This window comes from Rosa rugosa, chromosome 6 (assembly GCF_958449725.1).
Source record: "Rosa rugosa chromosome 6, drRosRugo1.1, whole genome shotgun sequence".
Taxonomy (NCBI): domain Eukaryota; kingdom Viridiplantae; phylum Streptophyta; class Magnoliopsida; order Rosales; family Rosaceae; genus Rosa; species Rosa rugosa.
The window spans coordinates 47,446,194-47,471,362 of NC_084825.1; the positions used below are offsets into that span (position 1 = coordinate 47,446,194).

Here is a 25,169-nt window from a genome sequence, read left to right on the forward strand (position 1 = left end):
AAAGAAAAGAAATCTTCATTTACTCGCAAAAAAAAAAAAAAAAAACAGTGGAGATCCAACCCATCACCCCTTGTTTAAAGAAAAGAAATGTTGTATGAATAAAGTAAGATAAGATATTATGGGATTTGACTATTTGAGAAGGGTCCTTGTCGACGTCCGAAGAATTTAAGAAAGAAGAAGAAGAAGAAGACAAACCACGTCTTTGAACCTCCCTGAGTCCCTCCTTTTTTAAGGCGGTGCCGGTTTATCTTCATTCAACGACCCTCTTTGTATTTTATCATTTTCATTATTTTTGTTTTGTTCTTTTTAATTTCCAAAGAGAGAGAGAGAGGTTTTCGAAGTTTGACGTTGGAATATATGGTCGAATGAACCAGCTGAATCCTAGGCCGTCTTCCTAGTTTCCTCTGCTACTCTCGACCAAACGATCCTTAAAACACAAAAACAATGTCCCATTCTCATCGATCATCATCGGAATATCCAAAATCCAAAACCAAAGAGAGCAAGACTTTCGGCTCATCATCGGAAAAAAAGATCAAGAAAATGGGCGACGGGAATAACACCAACAACTACAAGATGTTCAAGTTCTTCAACCGCAAGTTCAAGATCAGCGAGTTGAAGCCACCTCCAGACGTCAAGGACATCTTCTCCAAGTTCGCCGCCGGCGGGGACCTCATGTCCCCCGACCAGTTCCGTACGTTCTTGATCGAACACCAGGCCGAGAAATCCGTTTCTTTGGCCGACGCCAAGCGCATCCTACATGAGTTCTCGCTCCGACGACAGCATCTTACGGACCCGAAACACAAGAAAGACAAGAAACAGTCCAAAGAGAACAAAACTGCCGCGCCGGCCCACCAAACACATGAGCACGGCCTCACTTTGGACGAATTCTTCAATTTCCTATTCGAGGAAGAATTCAACGGCCCCATCAAACGAGAGGTTGGTGAAATCCGCACTCCCTAATTTTCGCTTTTTAGGAAATGTGAAATTTTTACTCTGATTTGTGCTTATGATGCTGAGAAGAAATCAGGGGACCAATTTGGGTTTGTTTGTTATTGTTGTTGGTGGGTGAGATTGTGTTAAATGTGGTTGGAAATTTTGGTGCTTTTTTGTTTTTCAGGTACACCATGATATGACTGCTCCGTTGTCGCATTATTTCATATATACAGGGCACAATTCGTACCTTACTGGGAATCAACTCAGCAGTGACTGTAGTGATGTGCCAATCATTAAGGCTTTGGAGAGAGGGGTCAAAGTAATTGAGCTTGATTTATGGCCAACGTCTTCGAAACAGGATGTTCAAGTTTATCATGGAAGGTACTAATCCGCTTAGTAAAGCTCAGTTGAATTAGGTACTACTGTTTGTTTTTCGACTTTTCCTTTATAGTTTAGGGATGGCAAAGTAGAATAAGAACCTTCTGCACAATGCAGGACCTTGACGGCTCCTGTGACACTCGTCAAATGCTTGAAATCCATTAAAGAACATGCTTTTGATAAATCTCCATACCCTGTTGTTATTACTTTTGAAGACCACCTTACGACCAAGCTTCGGTGTATAGTTGCAGAGGTACTTAGCTTTCATTAGTTCTTATAGATGGTCTAGTATTCAGTTCTGTTTGAAGGTTGAGATTGTAGTTACAGTACGCATCTGTTGCTCTCACATTTTTTGTTAGTTTGTGACCTAGAATTGGTGATTTAATGTGTAGATGGTTACCCAAATATTTGGAGATATGTTGTATTATCCAAAGCCAGAAGACCCGATGACAGAATTTCCTTCACCTGAAGCTTTAAAATATCGGATTATTATCTCAACCAAGCCACCAAAAGTAGGTGAAGGCAATGACAAGGATTCATCTGAAGAATCAGAAAAGGTGAGCTGAGTAATGCAGTTTATGTTCTCACCAATTTGGTTTCTCAGCACATGTTTCTTTACGTTACTTCTTTTAATGGGTACAGAGTGACTGCAGTGATAAAGAAACTGAGAGCAAAACTGCAGTTGACATCAAACCCATCCAGTCAGAAGCACCTGAGTATGCGGAACTTATAACAATCCATGCTGGAAAACCACAAGGTGGTTTGAAAGAGGCTCTAGAGGTTGGTGAAAAAGTAAGACGTCTTAGTTTGAGTGAACAAAAACTAGAAAAGGCTGCTGAAGATCATGGAGCTGATATTGTTAGGTAATATCTGCGGCAAGCAGATATCTGAGCCTTTTGTTATCTGTGTTCTCTAGTGGTTTCCGTTAGGTAATGATTCTGATACTTGGTGTTGTGTTATGATCTCTAGGTTCACACAGAGGAACATTCTAAGGATCTACCCCAAGGGAACACGAGTTACCTCCTCGAATTACAAACCGCATGTTGGGTGGATGCATGGAGCTCAAATGGTTGCGTTTAATATGCAGGTTAGCTTTGAAGTTTCGTGACTAATCTTACCATTAACTAATAATATGTCGATGGCAGAGATCGATAAGAAATATAACCCGATCTCTGCATACAAAACTTTATAACAGGGACGTGACAAATTACTATGGTTGATGCATGGGATGTTTAGAGCCAATGGAGGGTGCGGTTACGTGAAAAAGCCTGGCTTTTTGATGCATAAGGGCCCAAATAATGAGGTTTTTGATCCTAGAAGGCACTTGATGGTGACAAAGACATTGAAGGTGAGAGGACAATTTATTTAACTTGAGTTTTCAGCATATTGGCAATGATCTCAGAGCATTGATGTTCATTGACAGGTGAAAGTATACGTTGGGAACGGATGGCACTTGGATTTTAGTCAAACACACTTCGATTCGTTCTCCCCACCAGACTTCTACACAAAAGTTAGTAAGATCCGTTTTGTTTTTCCAGTGATTCGAGAATTTATTGTTGCTGTATCACTAGTGTTTTATGGACTTTGATCATGGATTTAGAAGCCTTTTCTATGTACAAAACCTCATACAGTAGTGGGAACTACTAGCCAATTCCATAAGACTTTTGTGTCTAACAATTATAGATGAATGTTCAACTAGGAAAAGTGCATGGTCCATTAGTGTCTGGCTAGTACTGAAAGTATTTCATGGGTTTATGGCAGGTTTATATTGTTGGAGTGCCTGCAGATTGTGCCAAGTACAAAACAGAAATAAAAAACGACGAATGGATACCTGTTTGGGATGAAGAGTTTACATTCGGTATGACCGTTCCAGAGCTCGCTATACTTCGGATTGAAGTTCGAGAGTATGACAGGTCTGATAAAGATGACTTTGGTGGCCAGACGTGTTTGCCGGTCTCGGAGCTAAGAACCGGGTTCCGGTCAGTCGCAGTTTACGATCATAAGGGTGAGAAATACACATCTGTAAGGCTCCTAATGCGGTTTCAATTTGAGTCAAATCTCGCACCTGCCTAGTCTATACTCCATAGCAATCATCCCTATCCATCATGGTGTTTGTCTTTTGAGGCCTTTGTCATGGTTTCAATAGCATACACAGGTACTCGATCTGTAATTAGTGAGAAAGTTGATTATGCTCTTGGGATTACTTTGGATTGAAGCCATGACATTGACTTAGAAAACTGCTAGTGGACAGTGGGGTTTTCCTAATTTTACAAATCAATGATGAGTTTATCTAATCAGCTATTTGAAGAAAGCACCATCCGCAATCCACTCTATGAGATGAAGAGTTTGTACATTGCAGACGTGTTTATTTATCTAACATGAGTATACTAACAATGATACAGTTCCAAATCACAATCGATATGCCAGTTGGACTCCACTTTAGACAAGTACATGAAAATTAGACTTGGGATGAACCATTGCAAATGGCCTTGTGGTTGAGCGTTTTGATTGAGAATTCCCTACCCGCGTACGACTCACGAAGCTGTCAAAGTGATCTGACATTATGTTGCAATGCATAGTCAGAGCATTTCACATGCGCTGAGAGATTAGTCTTTAGACCTAGAAAGTCTTTAAAATATTCAAACACGGTCAAAAGAAAGAACAATATTAAGAATTTGTCTCCGGTTCATCGCTAGATCATTCTGGATATACAATCATTGTATAAGAAGAAATACAATCATTCTATAAGAAGAAGGTTACCGACATGAAGAGGTGAGTAAATTGTGTGTAGGGTCGTTTGTGAATGCTGAATTGTTGATGGATCCGTCTACACGGTATAGTCATTGTCTGGCTTTTGTCAGTGGGCGTTGAAGTCAATGTCTGGTAGTATGGTATGGTGATGAACTGATGATTCAAATGAGTATGTCAGCAATTTAAATTGGCACCACTACTTCACCACTATGGTCGACGTAATATGATCCAGGCTGTATTGTCCTCAGAATTGGAATTGGTATATGCCATTCAATTATTCATTGATTAACTTGCAAGCGTCGTTCTTTGTTTTGCCGACTAAAATTGTTATAATGCTCTTGGTCAATACCCTACAGAGAGACAGGTAGTTCGGGACTTCAGGCTCACTATCGCATCACATCACAGCACGTGTATCATGTGTTGTAGTAAAATACGTACTCCTTGAGCATTTACACAGGGGTCACTATTACTGTGTAAAAAAAGCACTATGCTCTTGAAGTATTATTGGACACTTGGCTCTCCATCAGTATTTTAGTCAATTGAAATGAAAAATTAGAAAATAGCGACTATATTTTTATCAATACAAAGGAATGTTACGCGGAACAGCTGGCAAGCAAGTATAATCCTTGGTTGATATGTACTTATCAAATCATCAAATGAGTGATATTTGCTTAACCATGAAGTCAGCCTGAGATATTAGTTGTGATTTATTAAGGTAAGTGTGTGATATCAGAGTCATATTTGACTTGTTTTTTCTTTCGGATTTTGGGGTTCAAGAACAAACAGCATGACCAACACCACCCTCATCATAGCAGCTTTTGAACCTCTGTAACTAAGAGCAATTCCAACAACTTCCCTATAATTTCTGTATTATAGGGAAGCAAAACTCAAAGTTTTAATATATTTTTCTTCTCCAACTCTAACAGATTCCCTATTTTACAACCATCTCTAAAATCTTCATATTCTCTCAGCGCATGGTAAGAGAATTTAGTTTTCTCTTTCCTCACTTTCCCTAAAATATGAATAGTTATAGGGAATCTGTTGGAGCAAAAGAGACTTATTTTTTCCTAAAATAGAGAAAAATCAAAATATATGAAATCTGTTAGAATTGCTCTAATTGGAAAAACAAGAGCCGTTAGCTACGATACATCTTTATCCGTTAGTAATTTGTCGTGTAATAATAGTTCGAGAAGAATTTAAGTCAGAAAAACACCACTTTTTATCTGCCTCTCAGAAGAGAGGCAGTTGTAAAGTAATAAAAGCGAAGAGTAAGCTGGAATTGAAACTGGACCCCACCTCATCCTTCTTCAATTTTCCCACGGTTCTTGATTCTGCCTACACTTCCATCATTTCCACACCCAAAAAATCCCAAACAACAAACAGACACAACACTCCCCCCCCCCCCCCCCCCGATCGCCTGAAAAACTCTCCGGCTCCGATATGTCCAAGCAGACGAAGCAGACGTACAGAGTGTGCTTCTGCTTCCGGCGCCGCTTCCGCCTCGCCGTATCGGAGGCTCCGCCGGAGATCAAGTCCCAGTTTGACCAGTACTCCGAGAATGGCCTCATGACCCTCGATCACTTCCACCGCTTCCTGACCGAAGTCCAGAAGGAGGACCTCACCAAGGAGGAAGCCCAGGTCTTACTGGATCAGAGCCTCAACGACTTCAAGCACCTCAATATCTTCCACCGCAAGATTCTCAACCTCGAGGCCTTCTTCAAGTTCCTCTTCAGTGACAATAACCCCCCTATCTCCACCAAGGTACTTACTTACACCGGGTGGATTGTTTCGATTATTTGGGATTAGTTTCTGGGTTTTCGAGGTGAAATTTTGGTGAATTTTGTGGATTAGGTGCACCATGATATGAATGCGCCTTTGTCGCATTATTACATACACACCGGACATAATTCCTATTTGACCGGAAATCAGCTGAGCAGTGACTGCAGTGATGTGCCGATTAAAGAAGCTCTTCTTAGAGGAGTGAGAGTGATTGAACTTGATATTTGGCCCAATTCGAAGAAAGATGATGTGGATGTACTTCATGGAGGGTATGTGTGTTTATGAGTTTCAGATCTTTGTGTAATTTGGACCGATTTGAGAAGTAGTAATGTGATAGTGAATTGGCCGCCTCAAGGTTTGTTGTTTTGTTATAGGACATTGACTGCTCCAGTGTCACTTATCAAATGCTTCCAGTGTATAAAGGAACATGCTTTTGTAAAATCTGAGTACCCTGTTGTAATTACCTTAGAGGATCATCTAACCCCTGATCTTCAGGCTAAAGTGGCTGAGGTACGTTATTTTGTAATTATTATTTTTCTTTTATCCATAATTCTTACCTGTTGTTATTACTGTTGTGTGTCATCGATTTTTTTTTCATTTTTAGATGATTACTCAAACATTTGGAGATGTGCTGTTTTCTCCTCCGGGATCCGAGTGTCTTAAAGAGTTTCCATCCCCAGAATCACTAAAGAGAAGGATTATTATATCAACCAAACCACCTTCAGAATATCTTGAGGCTAAAGCTGCTGCCGAAAAAGCTGCCGCAAAAGCTGCCGCAGCTGGAAATGACTTAAAGAGGGGAACGAGTTTAGCTCCTGATGAGGAAGCTTGGGGTAGAGAAGTCCCAGAACAGAAAGGAGCAGCTGCAGAAGATGACAAGGTGGTGAGGCTGTGTGTGTAACTTGCTACATTGCTGATTTGATGTGCAAATTTCTTACTTAAGTTATGATTTTAGCAGAATGAATTGGACGAAGAAGATAGCAATGAGGAATGTGTTGAGGAGTCCAAGTGCCCACAAAATGAAGCACCTGAATATAAGCGTTTAATTGCCATTCATGCTGGTAAACCCAAAGGTGGATTAGGGGAGTGTCTCAAAGTGGATCCTAATAAAGTGCGGCGTCTTAGCTTAAGTGAGCAACAGCTTGAAAAGGCATCAGGAACTCATGGAAAAGAGATAGTCAGGTATTTAATCAAAAATCTTTTATGAACTGTGCTGTATTCCTTATCGTTTCATCCTATGGCATGGTCTGCAGAATATTAATGTTTACTGCTAGAAGAGTGTACCGCTAAAATCTACTTGTTCGACTACTCATTTTAGATATAGGAACACTAATGCAACATGTTCCTTACTGGTGTCGTGTCTGGTTTGACATATATGTGAACCAGAAACTAAAGACTAGAACTGTCATCTCTAAACCAACCATGACTCATACATCCAACCTAGTGCAAGTACTAGTGCTTTATCAAGAAAGGAATCAGTTTAATTGCTTTATGCTAATTACACTTAAATTGCTCGATAGAGTTAAGTTATTGTCATGGATAGATCTTATAGAGGGGAAGATTCAATTTAGGCCAAGAATTGACCTGTGTGCACTTTTGTTATATGCCAAGTATTGTATTATGTGCTATTATGCTTGCACTTTCATGCAGTCACATCTTTGTTTCCAACTTAGGAATCATAATATTTGGTAATGCAGATTTGTATGTTTGATTATTAATAGAAAGAAATTCCATTCTGATGATTGGTTCTGTTCAGATTTACCCAGAGGAATATTCTGAGGGTGTACCCAAAGGGTATACGTGTGGACTCATCAAATTATAACCCAATGATTGGGTGGTCACATGGTGCTCAAATGGTTGCATTTAATATGCAGGTAAGGATTTTACTTATGCTGAAAGTTTTTTCTCTTATTGGTAATTCAAATTATGACCACTTCTTTCCCTTTTGGAGTAAACTTGAGACAGTAAAAGTCAAGGAGCTAGCCATTAGGATTTTTTTTCCTTTTCTTATGGGTGACATGCTTATATTATCAATGTATGTATATTGAACAAAGAGGATGACAATTGTACAAAATCAGGATGTTAATTTGTTGTGTTTAGCTAGCCATCATGTGAGAATTTAAATGTGTTATATCGGTCCTAATGTTGAGTTTACCTCTTGAAATTAGTCAGTAAAGGTTTCCTTGTGACAGGGATATGGAAGATCACTGTGGGTGATGCAAGGAATGTTTAGAGCTAATGGTGGATGCGGCTATGTGAAAAAACCAGATTTTCTGTTGACGACTGGTCCAAATAATGAGGTCTTTGATCCTCAACATAAGTCATCAGTTAAAAAAACTTTGAAGGTGAGTTGCCAGGCTTCTGACTGTAGTCAGTTTTTCATGCTGTAATGTTAGTTTACTCATAGCTAATGGTTATGTTTTTGTTGTCCATTGACAGGTGAAAGTCTATATGGGAGAAGGGTGGTATTATGATTTCAAGCACACACACTTTGATGCATATTCACCGCCCGATTTTTATGCAAGGGTTAGTGGAAACAAACTAAAAGATTATTCTTATTCTTTCTTCCTTTATTGAAAACATCATTTTGATTGATGTGGCTAATCTGATCTCTATTCTGACATATGGTTATGCATTTATACCTCAGCATTGGCCTACCTTCCTGTGTCTTATGGTTTCGTTGTTTCCTTCTGATTTCACTTGCTTCTGAATAATGTAAACTAATGATTGGAACTGTTGTGGATGATGTACATTTCAGGTAGGTATTGCTGGAGTTGCTGCAGATACTCAAATGAAGAAAACAAAGACGCTAGAGGACAACTGGATTCCTGCTTGGGACGAAACATTTGAGTTCCCATTAACTTGTCCAGAATTGGCTGTGATTCGTATTGAAGTTCACGAGTATGACATGTCAGAAAAGGACGACTTTGGAGGGCAAACAAGTCTACCCCTATCTGAGCTGAAAAAGGGCATCCGAGCAGTTCCCTTACACGACCGCAAGGGAGAGAAGTACAAATCTGTAAAGCTTCTTATGCATTTCGATCTAGTTTGAAACTACAACAAACGGCAGAGAAGAAGTATTTATGGAGTTTCATTTAGATTGTACATTTTTGTGAGGAGTGTGTGTATTTTATCGTAAAAAGAATTGCTTTACCAGTGTGTAAATTTGTAAGATTGAGAAAATGGTTGAGAACACAGCTGTTATTACATAATAAACTTTCGAACATGAATTCAGGGTACGTTTGCTTACTTGAATTGAGAATGGAAATGAAGGGAATGTTCGGGTATGAGATTTCCTACTTGTACTAAAAAAATATAAATGTATTGGAATGGGTGTGGGTCTTACCTCGTTATCAGAAATTGATTCTTGAATAATCTTTTTATGACACGTTGACTTACCTAGAATGAGAATGAAAATGAAGGGAATGATTCTGGTGTATGAGATTTTCTGTGTTTACTAACATAAGTACGAGAATGATTTTAATATATAAGATTTCTGCATTTACTAACATATATAAGTATTGGAATGGGTGTGAGTCACCTCATTATTAGAAATATATTGATTCCTTAATCTGGGGGAGTTTGATAACCAATGGGGCACATGGGTGTAGGAATCATTTCCATACCGATTCTTTTTTTCTCTTCGATTAATGACTTATTTCATTCCAATTGTTTCCGATTCATGACTTTTTTTCATTCCAAGTAAGTAAACCTGCCATTAATTTGATTTTTTTTTTTTTTTCAGAAATAGATAACTTCATTATTTATCCATGGCCATAAATCACGTATATCATAAGTTGTCTCATACCAAAAGTTCTAAATGGCACAAGCCGCCGAATAAATGATAAGTAACCCTCATTGTAAACAAATGTGCACAATTAGACAAGCGACAAATAAGAGAAAATCGCAACCTAGTAGAAGATACATGACTCGAAGCAACTGAACAACAAGTAAGTTCGCCTAGAGACCTCAATTAGTGTACGAAAATACTAGTAGATTGCAAAGAGCCTCCCACAAATGTAAGATCCAGCAGGTCACGAACAAGTCCACTGTCCTGAGTCTGCACTTGAGTAAACCACCACATTCGAACCAAGGCCCAAATGACCCAAGCTCGATCCTCTCCTCCTCGCCCTTGAATATAACCGGAGACTACTCTCCCGATGGAGGAACGCCACCAAAATCCGGCAAAAAAAAAAGGACAGATCGTTAATTCCTGGGTCCCAAACCCAGATCTTCCAGATATCTCGTGAGCACCCCATCACACTGATCTGGACACCCAAGAACAAGGCACCCAGACTCAGTGCTTGACCAATCCCGTCGCCGCCGTCGATTTGCACCCACAACAACCACAGTATCATGACCTTCCACCAAAGCAAGGCTCCCGCTCCATTCAGCAATGACTCTGCTACCATTCATGTGCCTCCATCGAAGATCTTCCAATCCCTATAAGAAGGGAGACGCCACTCGAAACCGATCTTGGGTCTCCTCCCCCAACCAAGGAGCCATCCCCGCCGGAAGCTGAGCCAATCTAAACAGCATACAATCCACCCTTCCCCGAAACAAGGAAAGGGGCGATCAATAGCCTGGTGCAATCGACGAGTATGTAGAGGCGGCAAAGGCCTCCCTGGAAGCCGCACCAAAGGGGTGGCGAGAGACTCTCGACTCTCATTCTAATAACTCAGAGACTCTCAATATTAAACAGTAAGAAAATTACGTGCCATTAATTTGATAACCAGTGGGGTATGGGTTTATGAATCATTCCCATACCGATTCCATCCTTCTTATGTTCACGTTATCTCTGATTCATGACATTTTTCATTTCAAGTAAACGTGCCATTCAGTGAAATTATATTGGACCTTCCTAAACTTACATGGGCTTGGTAATTTTTTCGGCCCACTAGAGTGGCGCTCAAATCTAAATAGGCTCTGGAATCTGCCGCGCTCTTACAAATCGATCAGAGACAAAAAAATCTTCTCCCCAAAATGAACTCGGATTCCGATTCCGATCACAGCCAATCCGGATCCGGATCCGCACCGGCCCGCCGCCACTCGGACCTATCCGACTCCATTTTCCGATCCTACTTAGACTTCACCGGAAAAACCTCCGCCACCAACGCCGACCTCTCCAAGATCCAATCCTTCCTGACGTCATCCTCCTCCGGCGCTCTGTCATGCTTGATATGCCTGGAGCGGATCCGACCCGGCGACCCGACCTGGTCCTGCACCTCCGTCTGCTTCTCCGTCTTCCACCTCTTCTGCATCCAGAGCTGGGCTCGCCAGGCCTCCGACTTGTCCGCGCTACGCGCCTCCACGCGCCTCCCGATTTCGCAGAGCAAAGCGGCGGAGGTATCACTCTGGAATTGCCCTAAATGTAGAGTAGAGTACACCCAGTCTCAAATCCCAAAGATTTACCGGTGCTTCTGTGGAAAACTCGAGAATCCACCGAGTGATGACCCGTGGATTCTTCCTCATTCGTGCGGTGAGGTCTGTAATAGGCCTCTGAAGCACAATTGCGGCCACCATTGCTTGCTTCTGTGCCACCCGGGGCCCTGCCCTTCCTGCCCGAAGCTCGTGAAGGCTCGCTGCTTCTGTGGCTCTGTCCAGGACATGAGGCGGTGTGGGTTTAAGAATTTCTCATGTAACAATGCTTGTGAGAAGAAATTAGCGTGTGGTGTTCACCGCTGCTCGGAGATTTGCCACGAGGGGCCTTGCCCGCCGTGTCGGGTGAGGGGGAGGTATAGGTGCCAATGTGGGAAGAGGGAGGAGGAGAAGGAGTGTTGTGAGAGGCTTGATTTTAGGTGTGAGGAGAATTGTGAGAGAATGCTGGGGTGTGGGCAGCACAAGTGTAGTAAAGGGTGTCATTCAGGGGAGTGTGGACCGTGCCCGTTTCAGGGGAAGAGGACATGCCCATGTGGGAAGAGAGTGCATGATGGATTGTCCTGCAAGGATGCAGTGCCGCTGTGTGGTGCAACTTGTGATAAGATGTTAAGTTGTGGCTACCATAGGTGCCCGGAGAGGTGTCATCGCGGGCAGTGCCTTGAGACTTGCAGAACAGTTGTCACTAAGAGGTGTCGCTGCGGGGGCTTGAAGAAGGAGGTAGAGTGTCTGCTATTTTGCTCAAAATGTTTTGGTTTGTGAATGGATTGTTTGTAATTTTTTTGTGAGTTGGCTGATATGTTGGTGTAATTGGATCTAGAATAGGTTCCTTGTCATCAAGATTTGGCATGTGAAAGGAAGTGCCAGAGATTAAGAGACTGTGGGCGGCATCCTTGTAAACGCCGCTGCTGTGATGGGGACTGCCCACCATGCTCAGAGGTATGTATGTTTCTTTTAGCCTTTATACAGTATTCTGCAATTCTGTAAATAAATTGTGTGTTGTACTGATATCTTGAACTGTTAGATTTGTGGCAGAAAGCTTCGCTGTAAGAACCACAAATGCCCATCTCCCTGCCATAGGTATGTGCTCCTATCAAGTGATTATGCTACATTGCTACTTGTGAAGCCCTAGCTAAAATTTCATGAATATAATTGTAAGCGTTTGTGCAGAGGTGCTTGTGCTCCTTGCCCAGTGATGGTGACAATTGCATGTTTATGTGGTGCCACACACTTTGAGGTGCGAGTTTTGTCATTGAGTACTTGTGGTTCCTCTACACACTAGAGGGTTATTATAAGTACTGTCTTGTCAGTCTATATAACATCATGTATATGAATGCTGGCCTTGGTTCTGACTGCTGCAAAAGCATTGTTACTCTTTCTTCCTCATGGAAGAATATATCTTTTTTATATTTATGTTATGAATTAGCTTTCATTTTGATCGATATCATTTAGAAAAGAAGAACTGGTTGGTGATTGGTATTGTGACCACTTGCCAAAAAAAGAAAGTTTTAGGAAACCCTTTGCGTGGGCTCGCTGTGCACTTGTTTCATTAAGTTGCTTTAAGTAATTGGTCTAAACATGTATTTGCCATCTTAATGGGTTTGATTCAGGTTCCTTGTGGCACTGAGATGGATCAGAAGCCTCCTCGATGTCGTAAGCCATGCCCTATTACTCCTTTATGCAGGCATGGACCAAATAGCAAGGTAGATTTAGTTGCTCTGGCGTAGTTTCTCTCTAATATTGTTCTGTTCTTTGCTTTAGAGCTTTATGGTACTGTCTTAGGTTTCTTCCAACATATGTTGAGGTGCTTTGAAGTTTGTAACTTATGGAATGATCACAAGCATCTTGTCTTAACTGTTGTTATAAATGTTCAATTGATAGCTACCTTGCACGCTAGCTGAACAGCTGGTTTTGGTTGCATTTACTTTCCTTTAGTTTGGACCTGCACTTTTTAGTTTTTCCTGATACATTTTTTAGCTATAGATAAGAAAAATAAGTCCTTTTCAACATTGTATTTCACAAGTCATGTTATTGGTACTTACGTATTGTTTCCTTCCCAGCCGCATAAATGCCATTATGGAGCTTGCCACCCATGTAAACTACTTTGTGAAGAAGAATACCCATGTGGCCACAAGTGCAAACTAAGGTTTGAACGTTTTGTTATTTTGAGATATTCTTTTTACCTGTACCATACCATTCTTAACAACTATATTCTAAATTCTACTTTTTTTTTTCCTGTCGTTTTTTTTTTTTGTAACCTTAAGGTGCCATGGACCTAAACCTCCTCCAAATCCAGAATTTACATTGAAACCGAAGAAAAAGAAGTCTTTTCATCAGCCTGAGTGTACTCCTGGTTCTCCATGCCCTCCATGCCCGGAGCTTGTTTGGAGATCATGTGTGGGCCAGCACTTTGCAGCAGACAGAATGGTTGGTTTTTGCTCGCAGACCATTTCAAGTAATACATCGTTTTATCATCTCGGTCTCATCTTCCTAAGTTCCATTGTCTGTTCTTTGTTCCTTGTTTCAGATGGTCTGTTCAGATAAATCACTATTTTCCTGCGATAACTTGTGTGGGAATCCTCTACCTTGTGGTAACCACTTTTGCACCAAAACTTGCCACCCGCTCAAGAATCAGTCTTTGCCATCAGGGCAGCAAGCAAGAAGTGAGCCTTGTGAAGTGTGTTATCTTCCTTGCGAAAAGGTGTTATTAGTTCCTTTGTGTCTAGACCAGTGTATTGATTTCCTGTAGGACCACCCCTTTTATATTCTTCTGTTGGAACGCCTTCCATGAGAACTAAATCTTTGACTGAAAACTCTGCAAGACCCCTTTTGTATTTCCCCCTCATTCCTAATTATTTTTTAACTGCGTCCATTCAGGAGAGGGCGCCAGCATGTATACATCCTTGCCCCTTGTCATGTCATCCTGGAGACTGCCTTCCTTGCAAAGTGCTCGTTAAGCGATCATGTCACTGTGGTTCCATGGTCCATGTTTTTGAGTGCATATACTATAATAGTTTGTCTGAAAAGGAGCAAACCGCTGTTCGCTCTTGTAAGGGGCTCTGTCATAGGTAATCAAAATATCTCTCTTTTTTTCTTTTCTCAAGTTTCAGTTAAGAATAAGCTTGAGAGTGGAGATCAAAATTGATGTTTATTTTGCAGAAAGTTGCCTTATTGTACACATCTGTGCCCAGAGACTTGTCATCCTGGTCAGTGCTCATCACCTGAGAAGTGCTCTAAAAAGGTATAGAGGAATGTTCAATTGAAAACTATACTTTTTTTTTTCCTTCTTTAGGGAGAAGAATGTGAAGAATACCTAATTTTAAGTCTGGGAAATGTAATAGCACTAAATATTACCATTTCATGTGCTTTATCTATCTGACTTGATTTCTAACTTCATCTGCAAGGTTACTGTTCGTTGTGGATGCCAGACCTTGAAAAGGGAGTGGTTATGTCATGATGTGCAGGCAGCCTATCGCAATGCTGGTACTGATCCCAAAGATATACCTAAGAATCAATTTGGACTTGGACTCCTCCCTTGCGACTCTAATTGCAAAAGTAAACAAAAGGTCGTTGATTCAGAATTGCATTCTCGCAGACCTAAAGTTGTGGAGGTAATAACATCATGCTGGTGCACATCAATGTGTTTGTGCAAAGTTTAGACTTGTATTTGACCTGCTCTTCATCATTCTAATGCCATCATATATCTTGAAGGTGAAGGAACCAGATACTGATAAGCCTGCACCAAAGAGGAAGAAAAGGCGTGAACGAGGACAAGAAGTGGCACAAATCTCGACACTGCAAGTATGTATTTCATGAAAAAGAAAACCCTTAGCAGTTTGAACTGCCTCTTTATCGTCTTGCTAACTTTGACCTCTCATCTCAACAGAAAATTTTGGCCCACATGAAGCGATTTCTTCTTGTGGTCATCCTTCTGGTGGCTTTAGCTGCAGTATCATATTATGGCTACAGGGGTCTCCTCTGGCTCTCAGATTGGATGAATGAAGTAGAAGAGAAAAGGCAAAGAAGACACCCCCGAATCTGATCGACGAGGGTAATACATTATACTCCAATACTGAATTTGAGTACTAACCATGCTTTTTCCTCGCTGCCAAGAAACTAGTCTTACCTAGGCAGAATTTTGATTAGGCACGGAACTAAGGGGGTGCTGGGATGTGCTGCAGCAACCCCCCCCCCCCCCCTCCCTCCCCAATTTTTATTTGAAAAAAAAATCTAATAGATAATGAATAATTACCCAAGCCATCATCATAATTTATTATCCAAGTCTATTAGTATTTTGTCCATTACAATCTCAATAAGTTTTGTTAATAAGTGCTACACATTCTACATGAAGATAAATGCAATTGGGCTTCTGTTTCTTATACTTGTGCAGCAAAACAAATAAAAAAAAGAATGAACTTGGAGAAGAACTTGCAAGATAAGGGAAATTTAGCCCCCTCAACTTAAATTCCTGGTTCCGTTAGATACTGTTACTATTCATTTATACTAGACTCCAAACACACCCTATGAGTGTGGATAATTATGTGGGAAGTTATTCCACAGAATGTGGAGAAAATTACTGCACATATTTTATTTTTGATTTTTGTTTTTCTTTTATTTGTAAATTGACTATTTTGTTTTTCTCAAATATTTTAGTTCAAATGTTTTTTAATATTTGAGGGATATTTTAGTAAAAATTTTCTGTTTTAGCTGACAAACTCTCTTCTCTTAATAATAGTATAGATAATTCATTCATGCATCCATATATTTCGGAAGTAATTGACACTCCAACTGCTTTACATTACTCATCTGGATTTGATGCGACATATATAGAATTCAGCCTAGTTAAACAGGAATTTGACCAGCTGGTCATAGTCAACTCACTACTAGTCATCAAATTGTTGAAGTCTAGAAGTTTCCGAATTTTAACGTGATGCCTGGTGTATGATGTGAGTCTGGATTAGTCTGTAATTTCCGATTTGCTTAGCTTATTTTCGACGGCGCAGGCGCGATGAAACAAAAGTTGAACGTTCCAAGTTTGCTCATTGGGATTTAGTTAAACGTTTACACGTGTGTCGGGGTTTTAACTTCCAACACGTGTTTGACTTGGTCCCTGCTGCCTTTTATTTCTTTTTTCCTTTTTTTTTTTTTTTTTGACGGGAGAGCCTCTTATTTCTTTGGTCAAGTAGAAGAAAACCCTCCATTCCTTGGAGGCGTGTTTTAAAAAAAAAAAAAAAAAAGTTTAAGAAAAACTATGGAATTAGAAGACACAAGTTTTGTACACGTATTCAGTTAATTATTTATTTAATTGCGTTTAATTGAATTTAAATTCAATGATACGGATTGAAAGACAGTTGAAATTAATTTAGTTGCCTCATTAATATTCACTGTTATTTAAGTGGAGAAAAAATGGGTAAGTAATTAATTGAGTAGGTGAATTAGGATATATGAAGACACATTGTTTGATTCGTTCATTACCCGTTAGTTGATGGGTTAGATCGTACTAAGGCCCCGTTTGTTTTGTTGGAATTGGTGACCAGAAAAGGAAACCATTTCCTTTTCCAATGCTTTGGCCTTAATTTTAGGTACGGAAAGGAAACGAAAGAGCGAGCTGATATGGAATCAATTCCGTCTTTAGGGTGGAATTAGATTAATGCCTAGGAGGTGGTATTTCAATTCCAACCATACTGGGAATAGCCAAATGACGTTATATACCCCTCATTAATTGTAGATCAATTTTAAAACTTAATCTCGAGTCTATCTCCTTTAATATTGTTGTATCGTCATCAAGGTAGACGAAATAAGATTGATGGAAGTCACTGCAGTAACAAATGGATCATCCTTGATATTTATATATTTGCTTTCCCCCCAGCCATTTTTTTTTGTCTGCTCCTTATTGATCGATGTAATTCTACTCTATTCTTCCATGCATAGATCATGACAGAAGCCTTTGCAAAATTCAGTCTTGATTTTACCCTGATCTACATATAACCAACCATTAGTGGTGTTTTAATTTCTCTAACTTTTACTCCTCTTGTACAATTACTGTGGTGAGATACGATTAAAGCAACAAGCTCGTGAACTGGAAATTTGTATGAACGAAGCATGACTCTGCAAATACACCATTATACAATTTCTATATTATGAGTCCATAATCCAAATGAATCATGAGTAAGTGCAATTGCAACGTGTCTCCTTGTCAAGTGCAATTTGTTTGATTTACTTGTGATGGCTATAAACATTACTTTCAATACCTTTGACATTTTATGATCTTTCATATCCAAGGACGAGTATTATTAGTAATAACTGTATTATTGCCCTGGATATTATTGGAAAATCTGAAATATGTTTTTCCCAATCATGATTGCAATTCCAGTTTCATCCAAACGTTGAAATGGAAATATTAAATCCCTTTCCATTCCAAGGTAGTTAAGGAAATGAGTTCAATTCATTTTCCCTCTTTATGATTCCAGTAAACCAAACAGGGCCTAAGTCTTTTGACCCTAATAGTAAACTTGACGAAAATAAGAACATTTGTAGTAGGTCTTTCTCTCCCATTTCTTTTTGGATCAACGCTAGGGGTTTGATTGTGTGAAAGTGATGGAATTAACTAAACACGACGAAAAGGGGAGTAAAATCTCACTACGTCAAAACAAGACTTGAATGGCAAGAAAAATCTTTAAGTTGCATTGATTCATGGGAGTTAGTAAATCTGGACTTTTTCCCCTCCATATTCTCTAGTCTAATAGTAATACAGGAATTGATCCAACTGCTACTTTAATCTTCCAAATTTGTAATTGGATTCAGTTTATAACCTTAAAAGTCAAAGTCCTTCATTCTCTTCCCTTTTGGCTGTTTACTAATCATACACGCACTGTTTAAATTTGTTGCAATGTATATTGTATTAGAAGGAAGATAAGTTACAATAATGAATAATAATATTCTACCAAAATTCATATTCATTGCAGATTCACATGGGTCACATATGAACAGATTCTACATCTTAATAAATATGATCGAGGGAGGAGGTGGGGTGTCACCGGCCAACCCCAAATCTCCAGAGTTCATACTTCTGCATAGTCTCATAAATATTGGTATATTTATTGGTATATAAAACTCCAGCATGATATTGCTATCTTCATAAATTAATCCATTACTTTTAACGACATGCTTTGTCTTTCAAAGTTTTCCAATAGGGCCACCGTTTAATTTAATGGGTTTAGTTCTTGCTCTTTGTATACGTGGCATGTCGGTCCTACTGATTGAATAATTTGGTAGAGTTTTTAGATTTTCACTATTTGCGATGTTGCGAGAAGTTTTCTGAATTTTATCCTTTACGATAAAAAAAAGCCATCACAACATCTTCATAATTAGACCCCTCACAGAAATTATTATCGAAACCTGTCCAGCATCTTGTTCCAATGCCTTGTAGGGGTGTGACTCTTTCAATTTTTAGTTTCTCTTTTGAAATTTCAAAGTCAAAGACTGCGACTCGAACTCTTTTCCTTGTTGCTTCTTTTTCCTTGCTGGACCATGCTAACTCAATACTTTGGGCATTGGACAATTCTCATAGATGACTGTTGCGGGCTCCAAGTACACAAAAGCTAACCTTTTAGGCAGCACAAAGCACATTTATGTTTAGAAAAATGGAAAGCGACACTTGTGTTCACAATCTTTGACCCTTTCCCACTTCATATTCGCCCTCCCAATTCGCCAGACAACCATGTCCTGCACCTCTGTGTGAATTGGACCATCCTCGTGGTCAAGATTTCACATTTCCTTGTACACAAGCATGTTTTCACGTATGCATCGAAAGATTTAACAATAATGTTATTCTCCCTCTCAGTTTGTTATTTTAAACGTTCTAAATAAATCCGCAAATATAAAAGTTTGTTAATGACAAAGAAGAGAAATTTAATCCCAATGAACAACCAACACTGCAATTCATGTTTTTTTTTTTTTTCAGCTGTCATTGCACAAGAAATCCCTACACTACAGCTCAATGTTAGACAGGAACTCTAAATCTCTACAGCCCAAAACCAAAAGGTGCCATTTCAATAACAAAAATAAATAAAAATGACTGAACAAAAAAATTCCTGTGTTTGGCTTTTCGGTTTTGGGGAAGGACATTACACTCGCTACTAATCGGCAGAAATGATTGAGCCGCTAGATATGCTGCCACCGGGGCTTTCCTCACAGAGACTCAATGCTCGCTCCAAATTGGCCACAATGTCAGTCATGGTTGGTCTATCTTTACCTTCCAAATTCACACAATGCATTGCAGTATACGCCACCAACTCAACCGCCTCGGCTTCATTGATTTCCGGAGGTCCAACCCTTGGGTCTAAAACCTTATCTAACTCTCCGGCCATGATCAGCGGCACAGTGAAGTCCACAACACTGGTAGGTGTCCCTCCGTCTTCACTGTTCCTGAAGATTGCTCTTCTTCCTGTCAGAAGCTCCAACAACACCACACCAAGCCCATACACATCACTCTTTGCTGTTAATAAGTTTAAACCATAGTACTCTGGATCAATGTAGCCAACGGTTCCAGCTGCCTTCATTGGCCTATAGTCGCTGTCATTTTCCGGACCCAATAGTGATAATCCGAAATCAGATACTCTTCCAGTCCAATTTCCGTCTATCAGAATGTTAGAGGACTTTATATCTCTGTGAATTATAGAAGGGACTGCATAGTTGTGCAGATACTCAATGCCTCTGGCAGCATCTAAAGCCACCTTGATCCTCATTTTCCAAGAATTAATCAAACTACTACTCTTCTCGACATTGTTCTTGTGATGTAAATGATCATGGAGCGCACCATTCTTCATGTACTCATAAACCAACAGCCTCTCCTCCTTCTCCTCACAATACCCAACAAGCCTAACCAAATGCTTGTGATGAAGCCTCGACAAGAATGACAACTCCGAATCGAAAGCAGTATCCTTCTCTTGGTACTTCTTCACCTTGGTTGCTGTTTCTCCTCTCTTGATAGCAACTTCGCGCCCGTCATCCAATTTCCCTCTGTACACCACCCCAAAGCTCCCTGCACCAATCTTGTTCTCCAATGCAAAACCATTTGTAGCTGCTGCAAGCTCAGCCAGTGAGAACTCCTCAGCCCTATCTGGGTGCTTCGACGAAGGCCCACTCCTCTGCCGCCTCATGATCCTCGAGCTCTGCCGCCTTATGGTGGCTGATCTCGAAGGAGGGCTGTTATTTGATGTGTTCCCGTGATTGGAACTGCCAGCTCTGGTGATTGTAGGCTGAACTGAATTATGAACTTTCTTTTGCCCAAAACAACCACCCTTCCACAAACAATAAATCACACTACAAATCCCCGAAAACCCTCCTATAGAACCCACAATGCAGAACACTAACAACCCCGTTTTCAAAGCCCGGGATGGAGATTCCGGCGGCGGTGAAATCGACGGTGAGGGTGGTAATGTAGGAACCAAAATCGGCTTCCAAGGATTGCAAATGTTCCCAGAGTCATAACAGAGCTTTTGAGATTGAGGATAGATACCACGTTCACTACAAGAGGACCGTACACAACGACCCGGAAGAATCTCCCCCAGACCAAGCTCACCTTCAACCTCTGAACTAGGCCAACCAGGACCCCAACATATAATCGAAAAGTTACTTGTGGTTAATCCACAAGTGAAATTAGACCCGGAAACGATCACCTCAAACGACGTCGCTGAAGTCACATTAGACCCAAACTGGCCTCCACCGCCCCAACAAATCACAGACTGGTTTAAAGCTCTAATCGCACAGCCGTGTTTAGGTCCGAGAGCTAAACCGGAAAACGTTCCCGGCGGTGCATTCAATTGACCAGAGTCGTTGCTGCCTCTGCAGATTATTGACCCAGTAACATTGACTCCACACACGTGATAAGCACCTGCTTCGATACTCGCCATGGCCATTTCTCCAAACCCATTTTCAATCTCGGCCGCCATGGAAGTTCTAGTCCCCCAGCACCGGACCCTTGAGCCGTTCTTCGAAATTCCACAGGAGAAGCCCGACCCAGATGAGATGGACCCGAATTGCTCCGACCCAGATGGCAGTTGAAACGTTCCGTCGTCTTCTCGCCAACATTTCACGGCGCCGGAACCCACCACGGTGGCGCAAATATGGTTTTCTCCGACGGCTATGTTTTCCAATTCACCACTTTCGTTAAAGTAGATTCTTTTCGAAACAAAGACCGAGTCTTGGGAGAGTAGATTGTCGTAACAAAGCAGGACGTAGCCGCCGGACCGGAGGCCGCAGAGGGAGGTCCGGCCGCCGGAGATTGACGAGAAGGAGATGTTGGGCTCGACGGAGATGGTTTGGCCTCGCCGGTAGCAGACTATGCGCTGCGTGGGTTGGCCGGAGACCAAGCCGCAGACGGCGCCGGTGGCGTAGCTGACGGCGAGGGTGGCGCCGGAGCCGAGTGCATGGGAAAATGGGAGGGTGAACAAAATGGTGAAGATGAAGGTGGGGATGGTAATGAGAACGGAGAAGGGTAGTTTCGTCATGTGAAAAGATTGGGATTGACGGCATCAGTGGTGGGTCGGAGTCGTCTGGTTTGCTTCATTGGGGGGAAGAAGAGAAGAAGAAGAAGAAGAAGAAGAAGAAGCTGTAAAGATTTTGGGCAGAGAGAATTTTTCAGGTTATAAATTTCAGTACAGAAACTGGTGCTACTAGTAAATAGACTAATAGGCTTTTTCTCATGTGAGAGATTACTTGGCAGCATTTATATATTAATTCGTTTCTTTCTTTTTCCTTTATTGATTTTCCTGTTTTGGTGTGTAAAGTGTATTATCTGTTATATAAGGTTTATATGGTGGAATAGAAAACTAATATCTTAGAATTATTCAAGAAAAGATTGAGTATAATGAAAGTCTTCAAGATATGATAATGAAATGCAATACAAACATTGTTATGACAATTCCATTTCCATAAAAAAAGATATTATGAGTTTAGAGTTTTACGACTGCAATTTTTGATTAAATGATAAATACGACAAACAATTGAATTGTCATTCTAATATATAAGTTGACAGTTATTCGTTTACACGTGTGACGATGGTTAAGATATACGAATATATGACAAAGATATCAACTTCTGTTGGAAGTGTAATTGCACATATGATGGGAGAACGTGATAATGAAGATGCAACAAAAATTATTATGTCGTTTCCACTTTGATAATGGACACGAGGAGATTGGGGTTCAGGGGTACGAAACTTTCTTGAAATTGTAAACACGACATATTGTCGAATCATTATTTGAATATTCATATGTCTGACTGTTATTTGAATGCACGTGTGACGGTTATTAGGATATACAAATATAAACTTAGATCGGTTTTGTCGAAATCATGATTACATATATGATGAGGGAAAACTTGAAAATGAAGATGCAACTGACATTTTTATGTAATTTCTATTTTTGACAATAGACACGAGGAGTTACAGTTTAGGAGTATAAAAAAAAAAAACGATTTTAAGTTTGAGGGTAAGCACAAACTTAGATTTAACTTTGAATTTCAATGCAATAAGAAAAATTTGATTGTCACTTGGGCTTAAATTTGATGAAAAATATGATAAGTAAAAGAATTTAAAGTGATTTTGAGGCTAACTACAAGTTTAAGTTCTAAGTTTAAACCTGAATGTTATAAGAAAAATTCAAATGCCTTTTGGGCAAAAGTTTGAAGAGAAAAATGTGAAGAGTTTAGCAATCCAAAAGTGACTTTGAGAGTAAGTACAAATTTAGATTCTGAATTTCGAGATGAGAGAATAAAAATTTATTGTCATTTGGACTAAAGTTCTTAAAAGATACAAAATCAGTTAGGACTAACCAAATTTCGATAACCTTCTTTTGCATCAAGAAGAATACGAAACATGTGATAACCAACATAAAACCAAAGTGCCTTTGAGGATAACTACAAATCTAGATTCTCTAAAATCGAATTTAGATGTGATGAAGCAAAAGTCGATTGTCATTTAGGCTAAAAATTGTAACGAGTTACAAAACTAGTTCATGGATAACCTTCTTTTGCACAAAGAAGAGTACAAAACATGTGGTAATGTGGTATAGCCAACATAAAACCAAAGATGACCAAATAGTAGCTTGAAGAAGCACAACACGTGTGTGAAGAATCAAAATAAATATGCCTAGGCTCCTCGGAGGTGAAGCACGAGAGCATCCATTTTTGCAAAACCATGGATTTCATTTTGAAGGTTTTCACGATTATTGAGGTTTTTTACGTTTCTGGCTTTTGAGAAATGAGAAAAAATGCCAAAACTAAGAGGGTCAAGAATCGTGCATGAACAATATGTGGCAGAGCTATTAGAAACTTAATCATGAACAATCTTGTTTTGAAAGATATTTAACAAAAAAAATTTGATATTCAAACTTCAACAATCAGTTATTAGAAATCTGTCAAATAACATTAATTCGTGGCTTGGAATTTTGTAATTTTCTCTAGGTTTTGAATATAGTCAAACAAGTTTGGTGGAGACCTCCAAAAAAGGTGAGCAGCTTTCTGCAAAATTTCAATATCAAACAGTCGTGTTGTTTTTTGCAATTTACTAATTTACAGAATCTTTTTCGTCACAAAGAAAGCTTCATTTTCTTGTACCCAAAAAAAAAAAAAAAAGGCTTCATTTTTGTATTAATAGTTTTGTTCATTATGTGATGTATAAAGGTTTCTAGCCAATCTCGCAAAGTTTAATACGACACTTCTGGGCTATGGCAACTCACTGTCCTTTGGGTTTGAGGAATGAGCTTTGTGCCCTATAGACCTATAGTAACTGTCCACGAGCATCTAATCTCGTCTCATAACTTTTGTTAATTCACATGTACTAGGTAATGTTCAAAATTCGAAACAATAATACTTCATAGAATAATGCGTTCATAAGATGTAAACACATAATGTATCCAACTCATATAATTTTTTGATGTTATCTAACCTCGAAAATGGATGAAATTGGTGTTGTTATGACCTAAGAAATATGCATACTATATGGAAGTCTTCCATGAACGGAGAACAGTGGTGAGGTAGCCCGTTGAACAGACAAAGAAAACTTGGTCATGCTGACGAAATTAGATAATGTGTTACTTCGAATCATGTAAGGAAGGTAATAAAAACAAACATAAACATCAATTAAAGATTAAAAATTGCATTGTTCTTTAGAATCTTTGACAACCCATTTCCATTGAAGACTTCTATTCACATTTCAACGTTTGACGTGTGAAAATAGATGGTCTCTCACAAAATGGAAAGAAACAATGAATCAAGGAGACTAGTAATGCATGAGTATGTGGATCATATGGGGCAAAATTTCTGTCGGATTGAATCTTCAAAATTTCCAAGTAATTAGGATTATCTAGAAGGTACAAAAATATGAATAAATTATGTAGTTTATGGTGTCATGTGAATGTTTCGCATTGTGATTGTGAGATCTCACAATAAAAATGAAGTTTTGTATGGGAGATCTCATAGAAACACTTGTGGAATGCAATGACATACTGAAATTATTAAACCTTGTTTACATTTTTTTTTTCTTGAAATTCTCCTATACCATAAGCTCACCATTTATGTAGAGCATGATTTTTAGAACATGTACTATTTGATGGAACACCAAAACCTTGAACAAATTTTTTTTTTTTTGACTTTGAAAAATCATAAAAAAAAAAAAAATTGAGTAGTTTTTTTAAGTTCCACACTTCCACCAGTTGGAAAAGTGTTTAAAAATTATTAGTTGTGAGTGGAAAAGTTTTGGTGAGAAAATAAGTACATATGATTTTTGGCATGTGCTAATAGTGTGCAGTTTTGGATATATATCATGGTCTAGACTGTAGAGAATTTCCCCCCAACCCCCCCCCCCCCCCCCCAATTTTCACAGGGTTGGGCCATAATTTTCACATGTTAATTTAGAGCCTTAGAATGACAGTGATGAAATAATGAAGCAT

The 25,169-nt window shown here is 39.6% G+C and overlaps 4 protein-coding genes across 5 annotated transcripts; 3 read left to right on the forward strand and 1 right to left on the reverse strand.

The window, feature by feature from the left end:
* The first annotated feature begins 205 nt into the window (after positions 1-205).
* LOC133713808 (phosphoinositide phospholipase C 6-like) lies at positions 206-3,622 on the forward strand. Its single transcript, XM_062139835.1, has 9 exons — positions 206-936; positions 1,118-1,314; positions 1,429-1,564; positions 1,704-1,868; positions 1,954-2,174; positions 2,281-2,398; positions 2,507-2,659; positions 2,735-2,821; positions 3,073-3,622. Exons 1-9 carry the CDS (start codon positions 445-447, stop codon positions 3,382-3,384), a joined length of 1,881 nt encoding a protein of 626 aa, XP_061995819.1. The 5' UTR covers positions 206-444; the 3' UTR covers positions 3,385-3,622.
* A 1,827-nt stretch (positions 3,623-5,449) lies between these two features.
* LOC133713809 (phosphoinositide phospholipase C 2-like) lies at positions 5,450-9,090 on the forward strand. Of its 2 annotated transcripts, none has more exons than XM_062139836.1 (9): positions 5,450-5,823; positions 5,914-6,110; positions 6,216-6,351; positions 6,446-6,721; positions 6,797-7,023; positions 7,598-7,715; positions 8,034-8,186; positions 8,281-8,367; positions 8,600-9,090. In XM_062139836.1, exons 1-9 carry the CDS (start codon positions 5,503-5,505, stop codon positions 8,891-8,893), a joined length of 1,809 nt encoding a protein of 602 aa, XP_061995820.1. In that variant the 5' UTR covers positions 5,450-5,502; the 3' UTR covers positions 8,894-9,090. The 2 variants fall into 2 exon arrangements, with proteins under 2 accessions (XP_061995820.1, XP_061995822.1); XM_062139838.1 differs by having other exon boundaries at positions 6,800-7,023.
* A 1,693-nt stretch (positions 9,091-10,783) lies between these two features.
* On the forward strand, positions 10,784-15,800 carry LOC133717530 (NF-X1-type zinc finger protein NFXL2). The gene is made up of 14 exons (XM_062144245.1): positions 10,784-11,937; positions 12,043-12,156; positions 12,242-12,297; positions 12,388-12,454; positions 12,828-12,920; positions 13,278-13,363; positions 13,482-13,644; positions 13,745-13,918; positions 14,095-14,285; positions 14,377-14,458; positions 14,622-14,828; positions 14,929-15,018; positions 15,104-15,268; positions 15,608-15,800. The coding sequence occupies exons 1-13, from the start codon at positions 10,825-10,827 to the stop codon at positions 15,257-15,259; spliced, it is 2,592 nt and encodes an 863-aa protein (XP_062000229.1). The 5' UTR covers positions 10,784-10,824; the 3' UTR covers positions 15,260-15,268; positions 15,608-15,800.
* Positions 15,801-19,140: 3,340 nt separating this feature from the next.
* On the reverse strand, positions 19,141-21,964 carry LOC133718423 (putative serine/threonine-protein kinase-like protein CCR3). The gene has a single exon (XM_062145258.1). It carries the CDS (start codon positions 21,726-21,728, stop codon positions 19,356-19,358), a length of 2,373 nt encoding a protein of 790 aa, XP_062001242.1. The 5' UTR covers positions 21,729-21,964; the 3' UTR covers positions 19,141-19,355.
* Between the last annotated feature and the right edge of the window lie 3,205 nt (positions 21,965-25,169).